This window comes from Haematobia irritans, chromosome 4 (genome assembly GCF_050003625.1).
Source record: "Haematobia irritans isolate KBUSLIRL chromosome 4, ASM5000362v1, whole genome shotgun sequence".
Lineage (NCBI taxonomy): Eukaryota > Metazoa > Arthropoda > Insecta > Diptera > Muscidae > Haematobia > Haematobia irritans.
The window spans coordinates 152100330-152119253 of record NC_134400.1 but is presented as its reverse complement, the minus strand read 5'-3'; the positions used below and the strand labels follow the sequence as shown (position 1 = coordinate 152119253).

The 18924-nt window shown below is 34.5% G+C and overlaps 1 protein-coding gene across 1 annotated transcript; it reads left to right on the top strand.

Moving 5' to 3' along the window:
* Window positions 1-9139: 9139 nt before the first annotated feature.
* LOC142235604 (uncharacterized) lies at window positions 9140-15508 on the top strand. The gene is made up of 3 exons (XM_075306866.1): window positions 9140-9275; window positions 14779-15093; window positions 15171-15508. The coding sequence occupies exons 1-3, from the start codon at window positions 9171-9173 to the stop codon at window positions 15321-15323; spliced, it is 573 nt and encodes a 190-aa protein (XP_075162981.1). The 5' UTR covers window positions 9140-9170; the 3' UTR covers window positions 15324-15508.
* The last annotated feature ends 3416 nt before the right edge of the window (window positions 15509-18924 follow it).

Genomic DNA, 18924 nt, shown 5'->3' with positions numbered 1-18924 from the left:
ATGTTGGCATCCAAACATATTATATTTACAAGCACTTTATGTCCCAAACATAATATGTTCTAACATTTTAACATATATTATATGTCCCAAACAAGTTATGCTAGTTTATGAACATTATATGCTTGCACTCAAAAATTATGTGTTAAAAAATTTGAGTTCCAAACATATAATTTTTACATCCAAACATATGAAAAACAGTCTTTTTCGTCCGTGTACCTTTTGTCTATGTACCCTCTACCATGGATTACGTACACTGTTAGAAAAATATGTTTTTCATATGTTCCGATATAAACAAAATGTGTTTCGAGCCTAATTTTTTTAAACACAATATATCTAAGTGCAAACATTTAATGTTCCTAAACTATCATTAAATGTTTGTTACACATATGTTAATATGTTAGAATATATATTGTGTTTGGGACATGGATGTTTCATAAAAATAATATGTGTGAATGTAAACATATATAAATTTACAAATTTCAAGTAAACATATACAGTCTGTCAAGAAAGTCTTTTGACATTGCCAACTATTTCAACTTCTAGAAATAATTGAAATAATAAATATTTTATTAAATTTTTAATTCTGTGTACGTATGTATACTTTCCAAAATACATAATAAATTTTTTTTTTTAAATTTCATTATATTTAATTTTGGAACAAAACATAATTTTTATCCCATTGTCAAAACACTTTCTTGACAAACTGTATATGTTGTGATATTTTATTCAGAGAGCGACAGAGAGAGAGAGAGAGAGATAGAGTATAGAAAAAGAAATAGAGATGGGTTGACGAAAGATATGTTATCAACATAACACACACGCTCACAAAAAATCGCTTCTGTAACATATACTCCCAAACATATTTTGCTTCAAGCATATACATTTTTGGGTATTGCCCAAACATTTATATGTTTGATCTCTTCCAATATATAATATGTTTGAAAGCATATTGGTCTAAACAATATATGTTTGGGTAGTCTAAGTTCCAAACATTTTGTATTTTTGCATCCAAATTCAATAATGTTGTCTTCCAAAAAACAATATGTTATTTTGTGAACATATAATATGTTTGGAAGCATTTTGCACCCAAAAATATTATATGCTTAAAAAAATTCTCCCAAACAATATTGTGCTCAAAATTTTATTTATTTATTTATATATTTACAATCATAATGAATTATGAAAATAAACAGGTAATATAGGTGCTAACAGCATAGGTTTTCAACCTGAATGCTCAAAATTTTGTTTCTGCCCAATTGTATATTCCCCCACATCTTTCTCACTTCCACGAGATTTTTTTTTACCTTTTGCCGGACGGGGATTCGAACAGCGGACCACACAGTTTGTAAGGTTCAAAGAAGTAGCTGATCAATTGCCCAAGGAAAAATAAAATGTTAATTTTGTAATAACAAGCAACAACCACCAACTTAATTCAATATCGCTCCCTATTAAATAGCGCTCCAAGCTACTAAACACATATATGTTTATAGGCTATTTCTAAATTAATATATGTTTGCATCCAAGCATATTATATTTACAAACATTTTATGTCCCAAACATAATATGTTCTAACATATTAACATATATGTCCCAAACATGTTATGCTAGTTTATGAACATTATATGCTTGCACCCAAAAATATTGTGATTAAAACTTTGTGTTCCAAACATATAATGTTTATAGCCAAACATATGAAAAACAGTCTTTTTCATCCGTGCAGCGACAGAATCAAAAGAGAGCAATATCTGTGAAACTGCTTGTATGTTGTTTCGGAAAACTGTTTTATGAGTTCATTGGTTTTGGGTATGCGTTTGGCATGTTAATACGACTTCGCCAAAAATTTGATATGTTTAAGTCTAAATATTATTTAATTTGATGTTAAAATGTGTATTCGGAGTAACGAGAATAGACATTCGGAACTAAAAGAATAAACATTAAAAAAAAGTATGTCTTTTTGCCTTGAGATCAGCATTTTATGTATGTGTGGACATGTGTTTTGTTCATCATTTTGGCATTATGGGCACAATTTTTTTTCTTGGTTCGTCAAAAGACATCGGAACGTACGACGAGTATGTCAAAATATTCAGACTAAGGAAATTAAAAAACAAGTAAGTAAAGTCTAAAGTCGGGCAGGGCCGACTATATTATACCCTTCATCACTATGTAGACCAAAAATTTGTGTTACCATTTCAACTCCTTCAAATTTGTTGGGAGTTATTATGAAGGCTTTTATTAGAAATATTTATATAATTTATATACAATATGGAGACAATTTTTTGTACTTCTATAAAATCTCTAGAATTAAAATTTAAATCGGCTAACACCTTGGGATGAAACACAATGTTAGTTAAGATACAAAATATGGGAAATATAAAGCTAGAGCAATTTTAATGCAATTTTACGAAATAATATTTACGATTTATCGAGCGAGAAATACGTATTCGAGATAAAGGAAAATTTAGTTAATATTTAAAGTTTTTGCTACAGTGGCGCTTTTACAAGGATATTGGTTGAATCTCGGCATTATATGTGGTCAATTGTGGGCTGTGATATATTATTTGGCCTAGTTTATTTAAAACTCGACCGTTTTGTGGAAAGTGTGGTATTACAGTGTGAAATATGACTACGAATTCTGAACCAATTAGATCAAAAAGCATATTAAATATATTCTCTGTGGAAACTATCGAGTCAACTGAAGGAAACTCCCATTGAAAATAAGTCTAAAATATGAAAAATTCTACTCAACTCTGGCGTATATATACAAAATTAGAAGCAAATCAGGCTTCAACTCTGGCTTTTGTGCAAATCGGACGAAATATATATATGGGAGCTATATCTAAATCTGAACCGAGTCCAAACAAATTTGGCACAGTTAACCATACTATTAAACGCACTCCTTTGCAAAATTTGAAGCAAATCAGGGTAAAATTCTGGCTGTTGAGGTCATATAACTACAAATCGGACGAAAGGTATATATGGGAGCTATATCTAAATCTGAACCGATTTCAACCAAATTTGGCACAGTTAACCATATTATTAAACGTACACTTTGTGAAAATTTTGAATCAAATCGGGGCAAAATTCTGGCTTTTAAAGCCGTATAAGTGCAAATCGGACGAAAGATATATATGGGAGCTATATCTAATTCTGAACCAATTTTAACCAAATTTGGCACAAATTTGGCTTTTGAGGCCATATAAGTCCAAATCGGACGAAAGGTATATATGGGAGCTATATCTAAATCTGAACCAATTTTAACCAAATTCGGCACAGTTAACAATATTATTAAACGTACACTTTGTGCAAATTTTAAATTAAATCAGGGCAAAATTCTGGCTTTTGAAGCCATACAAGTGCAAATCGGACGAAAGATATATATGGGAGCTATATCTAAATCTGAACCGATTTAGCTAATGTTTTGCAGGTTTTCCGTGACCGACAAAACATTCAGATGTACGAAATTTGAAGAAGATCAGTTCATAAATAAGTGAATTATGATCAAATCGGTGATAAATATATATGGCAGCTATATCTAAATCTGAACCGATTTTTTCCAACATCAATAGCGATTGTCTTTGACCCGAAGAAAGACCCCATGCCAAAATTGAGGACGATAAGACTTAAATTGCGAGCTGTACTTTGTGCACAAAATTACATATACAGACGGACGGACGGACAGACAGACAGACAGACGGACATCGCTAAATCGACCCAGAATTTAATTCTAAGCCGATCGGTATACTAAAAGGTGGGTCTATGACTATTATTTCTTGGCGTTACATACAAATGCACAAACTTATTGTACCCTGTACCACAGTAGTGGTGAAGGGTATAACAAGTAAGGAAAGTCTAAAGTCGGGCGGGGCCGACTATATTATACCCTGCACCACTTTGTATATCTAAATTTTCGATACCATATCACATCCGCCAAATGTGTTGGGTGCTATATATAAAGGGTTGTTCCAAATACATACATTTAAATATCACTCGATTTGAACAGAATTTGATAGACTTTTACAAAATCTATAGACTCAAAATTTAAGTTGGCTAATGCACTAGGGTGGAACACAATTATATTAAAAAAAAGTAAGTAGAGCCTAAAGACGGTCGGGGCCGACTATATTATACCCTTCACCCCTATGTAGGCCAAAATTTGTGTTACATCTCAACTACTTCACATTTGCTGGAAGCTACGTAAAGGAGCCATTTTTTTATTTCTACAAAATCTTTAGAATTAAAATTTAAATCGGCTAACGCTAACCAGTTAATTGGAGGAAACTTCCATTGAAAATGGGCCTCTGATGTACGTATATATGAGAGCTATATATAATCTGAACCGATTTTGACTAAATTTGAAATGTATAGTTAGAATAATAATTCTGCTATCTATGCGAAATTTCACGTAAATGGGAGTATAACTTTATCCCCCCTGGTCATATGAGTTCAAATAAGACGGAAGATATATATGGGAGCTATATCTATATCGGAACCGATTTCAACCAAATTTGGGACAATTACCGATACTACTAAACGCACTCCTTGCGCGAAATTTGAAGCAAATCACGGCAAACCTCTAGCTTTAGTGGCCATATAAGTTCAAATCGGACGAAAGATATATATGGGAGCTATATCTAAATCTGAATCGATTTTGACCATATTTGGCACATGCAATAGTATCATTAAAAGTACCGCTTGTGCAAAATTTGAAGCAAATCACGGCAAACCTCTGGCTTTTGTGGCCATATAAGTTCAAATCGGACGAAAGATATATATGGGAGCTATATCAAAATGTGAAGCGATTTCAATCAAATTTACCAAGCATTGGTAGAATGTCGATTCTACCCTCTGTGCAAAATTTCACGAAGAGCGGTAGTAAACTTTGGCCTCTGTGGTCATATGAGTCCAAATCGGACGAAAGATATATGTAAATCTGAACCGATTTGGCTGATATTTTGCGAGATTTTCGAGATTCATAAAATATTTGGATGTACGGTATTTCAAGACAATCGGTTGATAAACACGCTAACTATGACCAAATCGGGGATAAATAAATATGGCAGCTATATCGAAATCTGAACCGATTTTTTCCAAAACCAATAGCGATTGTTCTTGTCCCTATGCCAAATTTGAGGACGATCGGACTTAAATTGCGAGCTGTACTTTGTGCACAAAATTACATATACAGACAGACGGACGGACCGACAGACAGACGGACATGGCTAAATCGACTCAGAATTTAATTCTAAGCCGATCGGTATACTAAACGATATGTGTCAGACTTTTCCTTCTTGGCGTTACATACAAATGCACAAACTTATTATACCCTGTACCACAGTAGTGGTGAAGGGTATAAAAATATGGGAAACATTTAAATCTGAAGCAATTTTAAGGAAACTTTGCAAAAGTTTATTTATGATTTATCGCTCGATATATATGTATTAGAAGTTTAGGAAAATTAGAGTCATTTTTACAACTTTTCGACTAAGCAGTGGGAATTTTACAAGCAAAAATGTTGGTATTTTGACCATTTTTGTCGAAATCAGAAAAGCATATATTCATATATATGCTTTTCTGATTTGAGATTTTCAAGATTCATAAAATATTTGGATGTACCGTATTTCAAGAAAATCGGTTGATAAACACGCTAACTATGACCAAATCGGGGATAAATATATATGGCAGCTATATCTAAATCTGAACCGATTTCAACCAAATTTGGCACGCATAGCTACAATGCTAATTCTACTCCCTGTGCAAAATTTCAACTAAATCGGTGTTAAAAATTAGCCTCTGTGGTCATATGAGTGTAAATCGTGCGAAAGCTATATATGGGAGATATATCCAAATCTGAACCGATTACAACCAAATTTGGCACGCATAGTTACAATGCTAATTCTACTCCCTATGCAAAATTTCAACTAAATCGGAGCAAAAAATTGGCCTCTGTGGGCAAATGAGTGTAAATCGGGCGAAAGCTATATATGGGAGCTATATCTAAATCTGAACCGATTTGGCTGATATTTTGCAAGTTTTTCGAGACTCATAAAATATTCGGATGTACGGAATTTGAGGAAGATCGGTTGATATACACGCCAATTATGACAAGATCGGTGAAAAATATATATGGAAGCTATATCTAAATCTGAACCGATATTTTTCAAAATCAATAGGGATCGACTTTGAGCCGAAACAGGACAATCGGACTAAAACTGCGTGCTATACTTTGCACACAATAATACATCAACAGACAGACAGACAAACGGACATCGCTAAATCGACTCAGAATTTAATTCTAAGTCGATCCGTATACTAAAAGGTTGGTCTGTGATTACTCCTTCTTGGCGTTACATTCAAATGCACAAACTTATTATACCCTGTACCACAGTAGTGGTGAAGGGTATCAAAATCTAGCTAATGAAAGGAACAATAGCCAAATTTCCCACTAATTGATAAACTATTTTATATTAATATTCATTAACATTTTTATACCCTCCACCATAGGATGGGGGGTATAGTAACTTTGTTATTCCGTTTGTAACACATCGAAATATTCCTCTAAGACCCCATAAAGCATATATATTCTGGGTCGTGGTGAAATTCTGAGTCGATCTAAGCACGTCCGTCCGTCCGTCAGTTGAAATCACGATAACTTCCGAACGAAACAAGCTATGGACTTCAAACTTGGCACAACTAGTTGTTATTGATGTAGGTCGGATGGTATTGCAAATGGGCCATATCAGTTCACTTTTACGTATAGCCCCCATATAAACGGACCCCCAGTTTTGGCTTGCGGAGCCTATAAGTGTAGCATTTTTCATCCGGTCTGGCTGAAATTTAGTGCATGGTGTAAGTATATGGTCTTTAACAACCATGCAAAAATTGGTCCATATCGGTCCATAATTATATGTAGCCCATATAAACCATATAAACCGATCCCCAGATTTGGCTTGCGGAGCCTCAAAGCGAAGCAAATTTCATCCGATCCGGCTGAAATTTGGTACATGATGTTGGTATATGGTCTCTAACAACCATGCAAAAATCGGTCCATATCGGTCCATAATTATATATAGACCCCATATAAACCGATCTCCAGATTTGGCTTGCGAAGCCTCAAAGAGTAGCAAATTGCATCCGATCCGGCTGAAATTTGGTACATGGTATTGGTATATGGTCTCTAACAACCGTTCAAAAATTGGTCCACATCGGTCCTTAATTATATATAGCGTCCATATAAACCGATCCCCAGATTTGGGTTGCGGAGCCTCAAAGAGAAGCAAATTTCATCCGATCCGCCTGAAATTTGGTACATGATATTGGTATATGGTCTCTAACAACCGTGCAAAAATTGGTCCACATTGGTTCATAATTATATATAGCCCCCATATAAACCGATCCCCAGGTTTGGCTTGCGAAGTCTCCAAGAGAAGCAAATTTCATCCAATCCGGTTGTAACTTGGAACATGGTGTTACTATATGATCTTTAACAACCGTGCCAGAATTGGTCCATATCGGTCCATAATTATATATAGCCCCCATATAAAACGTTCTCCAGATTTGACCTCCGGAGCCTCTTGGAGGAGCAAAATTCATCCGATCCGGTTCAAATTAGGAACGTGGTGTTAGTATATGGTCGCTAACAACCATACCAAAATTGGTCCAATCACACAAAAATTGGTCCATATCGGTTCATAATCATAGTTGCCACTAGAGCCAAAAATAATCTACCAAAATTTTATTTCTATAGAAAATTTTGTCAAAATTTTATTTCTAGAGAAAACTTTGTTAAAATTTTATTCGGTTCATAATTAAATTTTCATCATTGTCAAAATTTTATATCTATAGAAAATTTTGTCAAAAATTTATTTCTATAGAAAATTTTGTTCAAATTTTATTCGGTTCATATTCATGGTTGCCACCCGAGCCAAAAATAACCTACCAAGATTTTATTTCTATAGAAAATTTTGTCAAAATTTTATTTCGATAGAAAATTGTGTTAAAATTTTATTTATTTTATTTTGTCAAAATTTTTATTTCTATAGAAAATTTTGTGAAAATTTTATTTCTATAGAAAATTTTGTTAAAATTTTATTTCTGTAGAAAATTTTGTAAAAATTTTATGTCTACTTTGTCAAACTGAATTATATACGTATTGGATCGATCTTTTTTGATTTAGTATATACCACGTATGGACTTACATACAATTTAGAAGATGGTGTTAGGAGGTTTTAAGATACCTTGTCATCGGCAAGCGTTACCGCAACTTAAGTAATTCGATTCTGAATGGCAGTGTTTAGAAGAAGTTTCTACGCAATCCATGATGGAGGGTATATAAGCTTCGGCCTGGCCGAACTTACGGCCGTATATACTTGTTTAGTTTAATATATACCACATGTGGACTACCTTGCAATTTAGAAGACGGTGTTAGGAAGTTTTAAGATACCTTGTCATCGGCAAGTGATACGGCAACCCAAGTAATTCGATTGTGGATGACAGTCTTCAGTAGAAGTTTCTACGCAATCCATGGTGGAGAGTACATAAGCTTCGCCTTGGCCGAACTTAAGGCCGTATATACTTGTTAAGTAGTAAATTCTTATACCCAGCGAAGAAAACAGTATTAGTAAAATTCCATGCCTTATTCTAGTTAATGAACTATTCCTAACTTCTTTCAGTTTAGGATTTTTACTGAAACAAGTAAATTTTTCTATTTCACACAAAAATTTACCTTAATAATCCAAATAAGTTTTCTTAGTTATTAACCACCTAACGAATTATGTATGAGTTCGTGCATATGTTTTGTCGAACACTGTATACTCGAATGATATAGCACATTTCAGAATTGATGTAGCCCTAGTCGTCTGTTTAATGATCCGTCCAAATTCCTCTCTGAAATATTCATATAAAGGATGTTTATTTTTAAGACTGATAGATATCTGTGATAATTATTGCACTTGCAATATTTCTTTTATATTTATTAGTCATAAAAATTGACAATTTCATTTTTTTGCTAAATTTAGTATATGTGTGATGACAAAGCTACATTAAGTAATTAAACTGGCAATAATTATTATCGGTTAACACAAAAACACATTTGCCTAATTCTTTTACTCATATTAACTAAAAGTTGAAAATAATGGTGCATTTTAGTCAGTGGCCTGCAATAAGAGAGTTATATGCGTATATTTCACGAACCGAAAAAGTCCAAAAATACAGTGATCACAATGAAGATTCTGAACCTACTACTAACAGCAGTTTTTATCTTCGAAATAAATGCAATGGTAAGTTTCAAATTCTTTTATGAAGCATAATTTCATTACGCTGATGTAATTGGAGCAATTATTAAATAAACATATACTGAAATCATGTACCGAATTTCAACCGCAACGGATGAAATTTGCCCCTTGATGAAATTCCCGAGGACAAATCCCGCGATCGGTTTATATGGCAAGTAGGTAAAATTATGGACCCATATCGACCAATCTTTGCACGGTTGTAGGAGAGCATATACTTACATCATGTATCAACTTTCAATCAGAGAGCTGCGAAAATCAAATCTGGGGATCGGTTTATATGGAGGTATTCCTATTTGTGGTCGTAGAATACCTCTAGATTTCCAATTTCAGGGAATTCGGATAGAAACTATGGTTTCTAGAAGCCCAAGAAATAAAATTGGGAGATCGGTCTATATGGGGGCTATATCAAAACATGGACCGATACACACCATTTCCAGCCCACCTACTTTTGGTCCCAAAATACCTTTAGATTTAAATTTTCAGCCAAATCGGATAGAAAGTACAGTTTCTAGAAGCCCAAGAAGTAAACTCGGTCTATATAGGGGGCTATACATAAACGCTATCAATCAATTCCATTTTATCATTAAATAGTTCTGACATTATAAAGCTGTGGCCGAAGTTTCACAATGATACCTATACTGGAAGTAGTTTTGGCCGCTAAATCCATACAGCACCGACCACTGTGCAGCCCTAAGTTCGTTACTATGACACAGATTCTCTTGCATAGCATCCCAAAAGTGGAGCCCATACAAAACCTTAACAACACCAGCAGAAATGATTCGATAATTGAAGATCAGATTTGATCGAAGGCCACGTCGCACACAGAAAAAAATTTCAGTAGTTAAACTAACGCTAAATTTAACTTATTTTTATTCGAAAAAATTTATTTGCTGGTATTTAAATTTTATTATTTTTATCGAAATTTTCCACAGCTTAATGAAATCTTACTTTTTTCAAGTATGTCTCAAAAATTTTATGAACTAAACGTGAGCATAAAGTTCAATGACCGTACACATAAGTTCAATATGAACTAAAGCAAAAGAAGATTTTCGTACGATTCCCAAAAATGATTTTCTTCTTTACTTTTAGTTAATTTTTTTATACCCTGCGATATAGCCATGTCCGTCTGTCCGTGAACACATTTTTGTAATCAAAGTCTAGGTCGCTGTTTTAGTTCAATAGACTTCAAATTTGGCACAAGTATGTGTTTTGGCTCAGAATAGATACCTATTGATTTTGGAAGAAATCGGTTCAGATTTAGATATAGCTCCCATATATATATTATATATATTTAGATATATCTGCCATATATACTTATCACCTATCTGGTCATAATTGACGTATTTATCAACGTATTTTCTCAAAATTTCGGGCAGCCAAATATTTTGGGGCTTTCGTAAGATATGCAAAATATCAGTCAAATCGGTTCAGATTTAGTTATAGCTCCCATATATATCTTTCGTCCGATTTGAACTTATATGACCTCAAAAGCCAGAGTTTTGTCTTGATTTGCTTCAAATTTTGCACAAGGAGTATGTTTAATAGCATCATTAAGTATACCAAATTTCTTTGAAATCGGTTCAGATTTAGATATAGCTCCCATATATATTTGTACCCTGATCCACACTGTGGAACAGGGTATTATAAGTTAGTGCATATGTTTGCAACACCCAGAAGGAGACGAGATAGACACATGGTGTCTTTGGCAAAAATGCTCAGGGTGGGCTCCTGAGTCGATATAGCCATGTCCGTCTGTCCGTGAACACATTTTTGTAATCAAAGTCTGGGTCGCAGTTTTAGTCCAATCAACTTCAAATTTGGCATAAGTATGTGTTTTGGCTCAGAATAGATCCCTATTGATTTTGGAAGAAATCGGTTCAGATTTAAAAAAAGCACCCATATATATATTTCGCCCGATATGGACTTATATGGCCCCAGAAGCCAGAGTTTTACCTTAATTTGCTTAAAATTTTGCACAAGAAGAACAATTAGTACTATAGTCAAGTGTGACAAATTTTATTGAAATCGGTTCAGATTTAGATATAGCTCCCATATATATCTTTCGCCCGATATGGACTACTACGGTCCCAGAAGCCAGAGTGTTACCCCAATTTGGTTGAAATTCTGCACAGGGAGTAGAAATAGCATTGTTGCTATGCGTGCCAAATTTGGTTGAAATCGGTTTAGATTTAGACATAGCTCCCATATATATGTTTTCTGATTTCGACAAAAATGGTCAAAATACCAACATTTTCCTTGTAAAATCGCCACTGCTTAGTCCAAAAGTTGTAAAAATGACTCTAATTTTCCTAAACTTCTAATACATATATATCGAGCGATAAATCATAAATAAACTTTTGCAAAGTTTCCTTAAAATTGCTTCAGATTTAAATGTTTCCCATATTTTTATACCCTTCACCACTACTGTGGTACAGGGTATAATAAGTTTGTGCATTTGTATGTAACGCCAAGAAATAGTGGTCATAGACCCATCTATTAGTATACCGATCGCTTTAGAATAAAATTCTGAGTCGATTTAGCGATGTCCGTCTGTCTGTCTGTCTGTCTGTCCGTCTGTCTGTCTGTCCGTCTGTCTGTATATGTAATTTTGTGCACAAAGTACAGCTCGCAATTTAAGTCCGATCGTCCTCAAATTTGGCATAGGGCCGTTTCTTGGGACAGAGACAATCGCTATTGGTTTTGGAAAAAATCGGTTCAGATTTAGATATAGCTGCCATATATATTTTTCGCCCGATATGGACTTATATGGCCCCAGAAGGCAGAGTTTTGGCCCAATTTGAAATTTTGCACTAGGAGTACAATTAGTAATACAGTCATGTGTGCCAAATTTAATTGAAATCGGTTCCGAGTTAGATATAGCTCCCATATATATGTTTTTCTGATTTCGACAAAAATGGTCAAAATACCAACATTTTCCTTGTTAAATCGCCACTGCTTAGTCGAAAAGTTGTAAAAATTACTCTAATTTTCCTAAACTTCTAATACATATAAATCGAGCGATAAATCATAAATAAACTTTTGCGAAGTTTCCTTAAAATTGCTTCGGATTTAAATGTTTCCCATATTTCTTTACTAACATTGTGTTCCACCCTAGTGCATTAGCCGACTTAAATTTTGAGTCTATAGATTTTGTAGAAGTCTATCAGATTCTGTCCAGATCGAGTGATATTTAAATGTATGTATATGGGACAAACCTTTATATATAGCCCCCAACACATGTGATATGGTATTGAAAATTTAGATCTACAAAGTGGTGTAAAGTATAATATAGGCTGCCCCGCCCGACTTTAGACTTTCCTTACTTGTTATACCCACCACCATAGAATGGTGACGGGGGTATAATAAGTTTGTCATTCCGTTTGTAACACATCGAAATATCGATTTCCGACTATATAAAGTATATATATTCTTGATCAGGGAGCAATTCTATGACGATATAACGATGTCCGTCTGTCCGTCTGTCTGTCTGTCTGTCTGTCTGTCTGTTGTAATCACGCTACAGTCTTCAATAATGAAGCAATCGTGCTGAAATTTTGCACAAACTCGTCTTTTGTCTGCAGGCAGGTCAAGTTCGAAGATGGGCTATATCGGTCCAGGTTTTGATATAGTCCCCATATAAACCGACCTCCCGATTTGGGGTCTTGGGCTTATAGAAATCGAAGTCTTTATCCAATTTGCCTGAAATTTGAAATCTAGAGGTATTTTACGACCATAAAGAGGTGTGCCAAAAATGGTGAGTATCGGTCCATGTTTTGGTATAGCCCCCATATAGACCGATCTCCCGATTTTACTTCTTGGGCTTATAGAAACCGCAGTTTTTATTCAATTTACCTGATATTGGAAATCTAGAGGTATTGTAGGACCACAAATACGTGTGCCAAAAATTGTGAGTATCGGTCCATAGTTTGGTATAGCCCCCATATATAGACCGATCTCCCGATTTTACTTCTTGGGTTTATAGAAACCGCAGTTTTTATTCAATTTACCTGAAATTGGAAATCTAGAGGTATTGTAGGACCACAAATACGTGTGCCAAAAATTGTGAGTATTGGTCCATATTTTGGTATAGCCCCCATATAGACCGATCTCCCGATTTTACTTCTTGGTCTTATAGAAACCGCAGTTTTTATTCAATTTACCTGAAATTGGAAATCTAGAGGTATTGTAGGACCACAAATACGTGTGCCAAAAATTGTGAGTATCGGTCCATGTTTTGGTATGGTCCCCATATAAACCGACCTCCCGATTTGGGGGTCTTGGGCATATAGAAATGGTAGCTTTTATCCGATTTGCCTGAAATTTGAAATCTAGAGGTATTTTATGACCATAAAGAGGTGTGCAAAAAATGGTGAGTATCAGTCCATATTTTTGTATAGCCCCCATATAGACCGATTTCCCGATTTTACTTCTTGGGCTTCTAGAATCCGAAGTTTTTATCCAATTTGCCTGAAATTGGAAATCTATAGGTATTTTCGGGTCATAAAGAGGTGTGCCGAAAACGGTGAATATCGGTCCATATTTTGGTATGGCCCCCATAAGAACGATTTAACTCCTTGGGTTTCTAGAAACCGTAGGTTTTATCTGATTTGACTGAAATTGTAAATATTCTGGTATTTTAGGCTCACAAAAACGTGTATCGGATTAAGTTTTTATCGGTCCATTTGGTAATGCCTCCATATAGACCGACTTCACTTCTTGAGGGTATAGAAAGCGCACTGATCATGAAAATTGCTTGACATTTCCAGATTTTACTTCTACAGATTAAAGATTTCAAATCAAGACGTTATTTTATAATTTTCTTGCGCACTTACAAGAGATGTTAATGATTCCTCTAAAACTCAAACAAAAATGGTTCTTATAAATCCAGAATCTGATATAGTCCTCATAGGGGATATCTTTAAATTTATCTTCGGGAAGTGTCCTCAAGCCCTCCTGAAATTTCAAAGGAAACCCTAATATTTGGTTCATGGTGGTGGGTATTTAAGATTCGGCCCGGCCGAACTTAGTGCTGTATATACTTGTTTTTTTACTAACATTGTGCTACGTCCCGGTCATTAGTCGATTTAAATTTGAGTCTAAAATTGTTTTCCAAATCGTTTCATATTTAAATATTTGTATAAGGGAACATAGACCTTTTTATAGCTCCCAGCAAATTTGAAGGAGTTAAGATGGTATCAAAATTGTTGGTATACATAGTGGTGAGGGGTATAATATAGTCGGGCCCTCCCGACTTTAGACTTTATTTACTTGTTTTTTTTTTTTATCAAATAAACTTATACTTTTGTTCTATGTATTTCATATATGCTTATATTTCAAAATTGCCACCGACATAGTTTGTTTTGACTACACATTGTTTGGTGTTATTTATATATATGTTAAGTAATGTGCATAATTTGCACGAATGATTTATCCATTTGAATGAAAATATTTATATTGTTCCTAATATTCTTATGATTTTCTATTGTAGCGTGATTTCACCATCGACATCCATTATCTGAATGTCACCGTTTCCGATACTGAGTTCGCCAAATCATACAGTTACAAACTTTACGATAACAAAACTATAAGCGGGGAGTTTATGTTAAAAAAGAACGTTACGCAATTTGATGTGAAAATTAATGGATTTCTCTTGAGAAAAAATAACAGTCCTATAAAGTTCATGACCTTTCAGTTGGATGGTTGCAAATGCATGATTGCTGGCCTAAAGGCAAATGTTCTGAAAGAGGTCTACACCGAGTTACGACGTGTATCTAATATGCCTATTAAATGCCCTTTATTAGCAGTAAGTATTATCTTTCGAAATTCCATGATTTCTATTTCTAAATTAAATTAAATTACTTGTCTGTTATAATTTTACAGAATAAATTATATGAGTTTAAAAATGCTACATTTAACGCTGACCAATTTCCATTGGCTCTACCAAAGGTAGCATGGAGAATTGTAGCTGATTTGATTACCGCCAAAAAAGTTAGATCTAACATCATCGTTGAGGGACGAGTTCGTTTATTGTGAAAACAGTAATGTAATATTGGGAATCCAATCATTCTATAAACCAAAAAATAATTAAAGATTTATACCCATATTCATAAAGGTTAGCGTATACTATAAACCTACTATTAGCATACAAATTCCTTCGATAAACTGTCAGTAAATTATAATGAATCTACACTTTTGTCAATATATGGGTTCGAACTAGATATTTTTGTTAATTTCGGAAAAAAACAAGTAAGGAAAGTCTAAAGTCGGGCGGGACCGACTATATTATACCCTGCACCACCTTGTAGATCCACATTTTCCGATCTGGGCAAAATTTGCTAGACTTCTATAAAATCTATACACTTGGTTTATAAATTAGGCAATAAACATGAATTTCTCTAATTAAGAATAAAATCAAACAATATTAACATTTTATTTCTATTTATTGTGTATGCTCTTAATTATTGATATTGGACTTATATTGCGACCTAGACTTTGATCACAAAAATGTGTTCACAGACAGACGGACGGACGGACGGACAGACAGACAAGGTTATATCGACTCAGGGAACCACCCTGAGCATTATTGCCAAAGGCACCATATGTCTACCTCGTCTCCTTCTGTGTGTTACAACATATGCACTACCTTATAATATCCTGTTCCACAGTGTGGCGCAGGGTATAAATATGGGAAAGATTTAAATCTGAAGCAATTTTAAGGAAACTTTGCAAAAGTTTTTTTACGATTATCGCTCGATATATATGTATTTGATGATAAGGAAAATTACAGTCCTTTTTACAAGTTTTCGACTAAGCAGACGCGATTTTAAAAGGGAAAATGTTGGTATTTTGACCATTTTTGTCGAAATCAGAAAAACATATTATGGGAGCTATATCTAAATCTGAACCGATTTTAACAAAATTGGACACGCATAGCTACAATGCTAATTCTACTCCTTGTGCAAAATTTCAACTAAATCGGAGCAAAAAATTGCCCTCTGTGGGCAAATGAGTGTAAATCGGACGAAAGCTATATATGGGAGCTATATCTAAATCTGAACCGATTTGGCTGGTATTTTGCAAGTTTTTCGAGACTCATAAAATATTCGGATGTACTGAACTTAAAGAACATCGGTTGATAAACACGCCAATTATAACCAGATCGGGTATAAATATATATGGCGGCTATATCTAAATCTGAACCGATTTTTTCCAAAACTAATAGCGATTGTCTTTGTCCCAAAAAACGACCCTATGCCAAATTTGAGGACGATCGGACTTAAACTGCGACCTGTACTTTGCGCACAAAAATACATGAACAGACAGACAGACAGACGGACGGACGGACAGACAGACAGACGGACATCGCTAAATCGACTCAGAATTTAATTCTGAGACGATCGGTATACTAAACGATGGATCTCAGACTTTTCCTTCTTGGCGTTACATACAAATGCACAAACTTATTATACCCTGTACCACAGTAGTGGTGAAGGGTACAAATATCAGAAATATTTAAATTGCATAAAATTTAGCAAATCTGCATTTATGATTTATAGGTCGATATATACGAATTAGTAAATAGGTAAATTTAAATCATTTTAGCGAGTTTTCGACTTAACAGTGACGATTTTACAAGGAACATGTGGGTATTTTGGCCATATTTGCTAAAATCGGAAGAATATATATGGGGGCTTTGTCTAATTCTGAGCCGACTTTGATACAATTTGGCACACTTTGCTAAAATTTTAATTGAACGCTCATTGCAAAACTTCAAAATTATCGAAATGAAACTTTGGCCTTCGTGGTCATATGGGAGTTATATCTATATATGGGAGTTATATCTAAATCTGAACCGATTTCAACCAAATTTGGCATGTGTTGCAAGAATGTTAGTCCTACTCTCTGTACAAAACTTCAAGTAAATCGACGCGAAATGTTGACCTCTGGGGCCATATAAGTTCGTATCGGACGAAAGATATATGTGACAGCTATATCAAAATCTGAACCAATTTCAACAAAATTTGGCATGCATAGTAAAAATGTTATTTCCATGCACAATTTTAAGTAAATCGGAGAAAAATTTTGATCTACAGTGGTCATATCTGTAAATCGGACGACAGCTATATATGGGAGCTATATCTAAATCCGAACCAATTTCAATTAAATTCGGTACGCATATTTATAATGTTAATTCTACTCCCTGTGAAAAATTTCACGTAACTCGGAGTAAACATTTGGCCTCTGGCGTCATAGGAGTGTAAATCGGGCGAAAGCTATATATGGGAGCTATATCTAAATCTGAACCGATTTCAACCACATTCGGTGTGGACATTTTCAATGTTAATTCTACTCCCTGTGCAAAATTTCACGTAAATCGGAACAAAGGTTGGCCTCTGAGGCCATAGGAGTGTAAATCGGGAGAAAGCTATATATGAGAGCTATATCTGAATCTGAACCGATGTGAATGATATTTTGCATTTACGAGACTCACAAAATACTCGATTATACGAAATTGGAAGAAGATCGGTTGAAAAATACGTCATTTCTGACCAGATCGGTTGTAAATATATATGACAGCTATATCTAAATCTGAGCCGATATATATGGGAGCTATATCTAAATCTGAACCGATTTCAACTAAATTTGTCACACATACCGATACTATATCCAAATCGGACGAAAGATATACATGGGAGCTATATCTAAATCTGAACCGATTTCCATCAAATTTACCAAGCATTGGTAGAATGTCAATTCTACCCTCTGTGCAAAATTTCACGAAAATCAGTAGTAAACTTTGGCCTCTTTTGCCATATGAGTCTAAATCGGACGAAAGATATATATATCAGCTATATCTAAATCTGAACCGATTTGGATAATATATTGCAAGTTTTTCGAGATTCATAAAATATTCGGATGTACGGAATTTGAAGAACATCGATTGATAAACACGCCAATTATAACCAGATCGGGGATAAATATATATGGCAGCTATATCTAAATCTGAGCCGATTTTTTCCAAAATCAATAGCGATTGAGGACGATCGGACTTAAACTGCGACCTGTACTTTGCGCACAAAAATACATGAACAGACAGACGGACAGACAGACAGACGGACATTGTTAAATCGACTCAGAATTTAATTCTAACACGATCGGTATACTAAACGATGGATCTCAGACTTTTCCTTCTTGGCGTTATATACAAATGCACTTATTATACCCTGTACCACAGTATACCCTGTACCACAGTAGTGGTGAAGGGTATAAAAAAACAAGTATATTCGGCCACGCCGAAGCTTATGTACCCTCCATCATGGATTGCGTAGAAACTTCTTCTAAACACTGCCATCCAGAATCGAATTACTTAAGTTGCGGTAACGCTTGCCGATGGCAAGGTATCTTAAAACCTCCTAACACCATCTTCTAAATTGTATGTAATTCCATACGTGGTATGTATTAAATCAAAAAAGATCGATCCAATACGTATATAATTCAGTTTGACAAAGTAGACATAAAATTTTGACAAAATTTTCTACAGAAATAAAATTTTAACAAAATTTTCTATAGTAATAAAATATTCACAAAATTTTCTATAGAAATAAAAATTTTGACAAAATAAAATAAATAAAAT

Bases quoted from the DNA above. Each gene is read 5' to 3' on its own strand.
- LOC142235604 (XM_075306866.1), top strand. From the start codon at position 9,171: ATGCGTATATTTCACGAACCGAAAAAGTCCAAAAATACAGTGATCACA. The intron at 9,276-14,778 runs GTAAGTTTCAAA...TTTCTATTGTAG, and splicing joins TCTTCGAAATAAATGCAATG to CGTGATTTCACCATCGACAT. The intron at 15,094-15,170 runs GTAAGTATTATC...ATAATTTTACAG, and splicing joins TTAAATGCCCTTTATTAGCA to AATAAATTATATGAGTTTAA.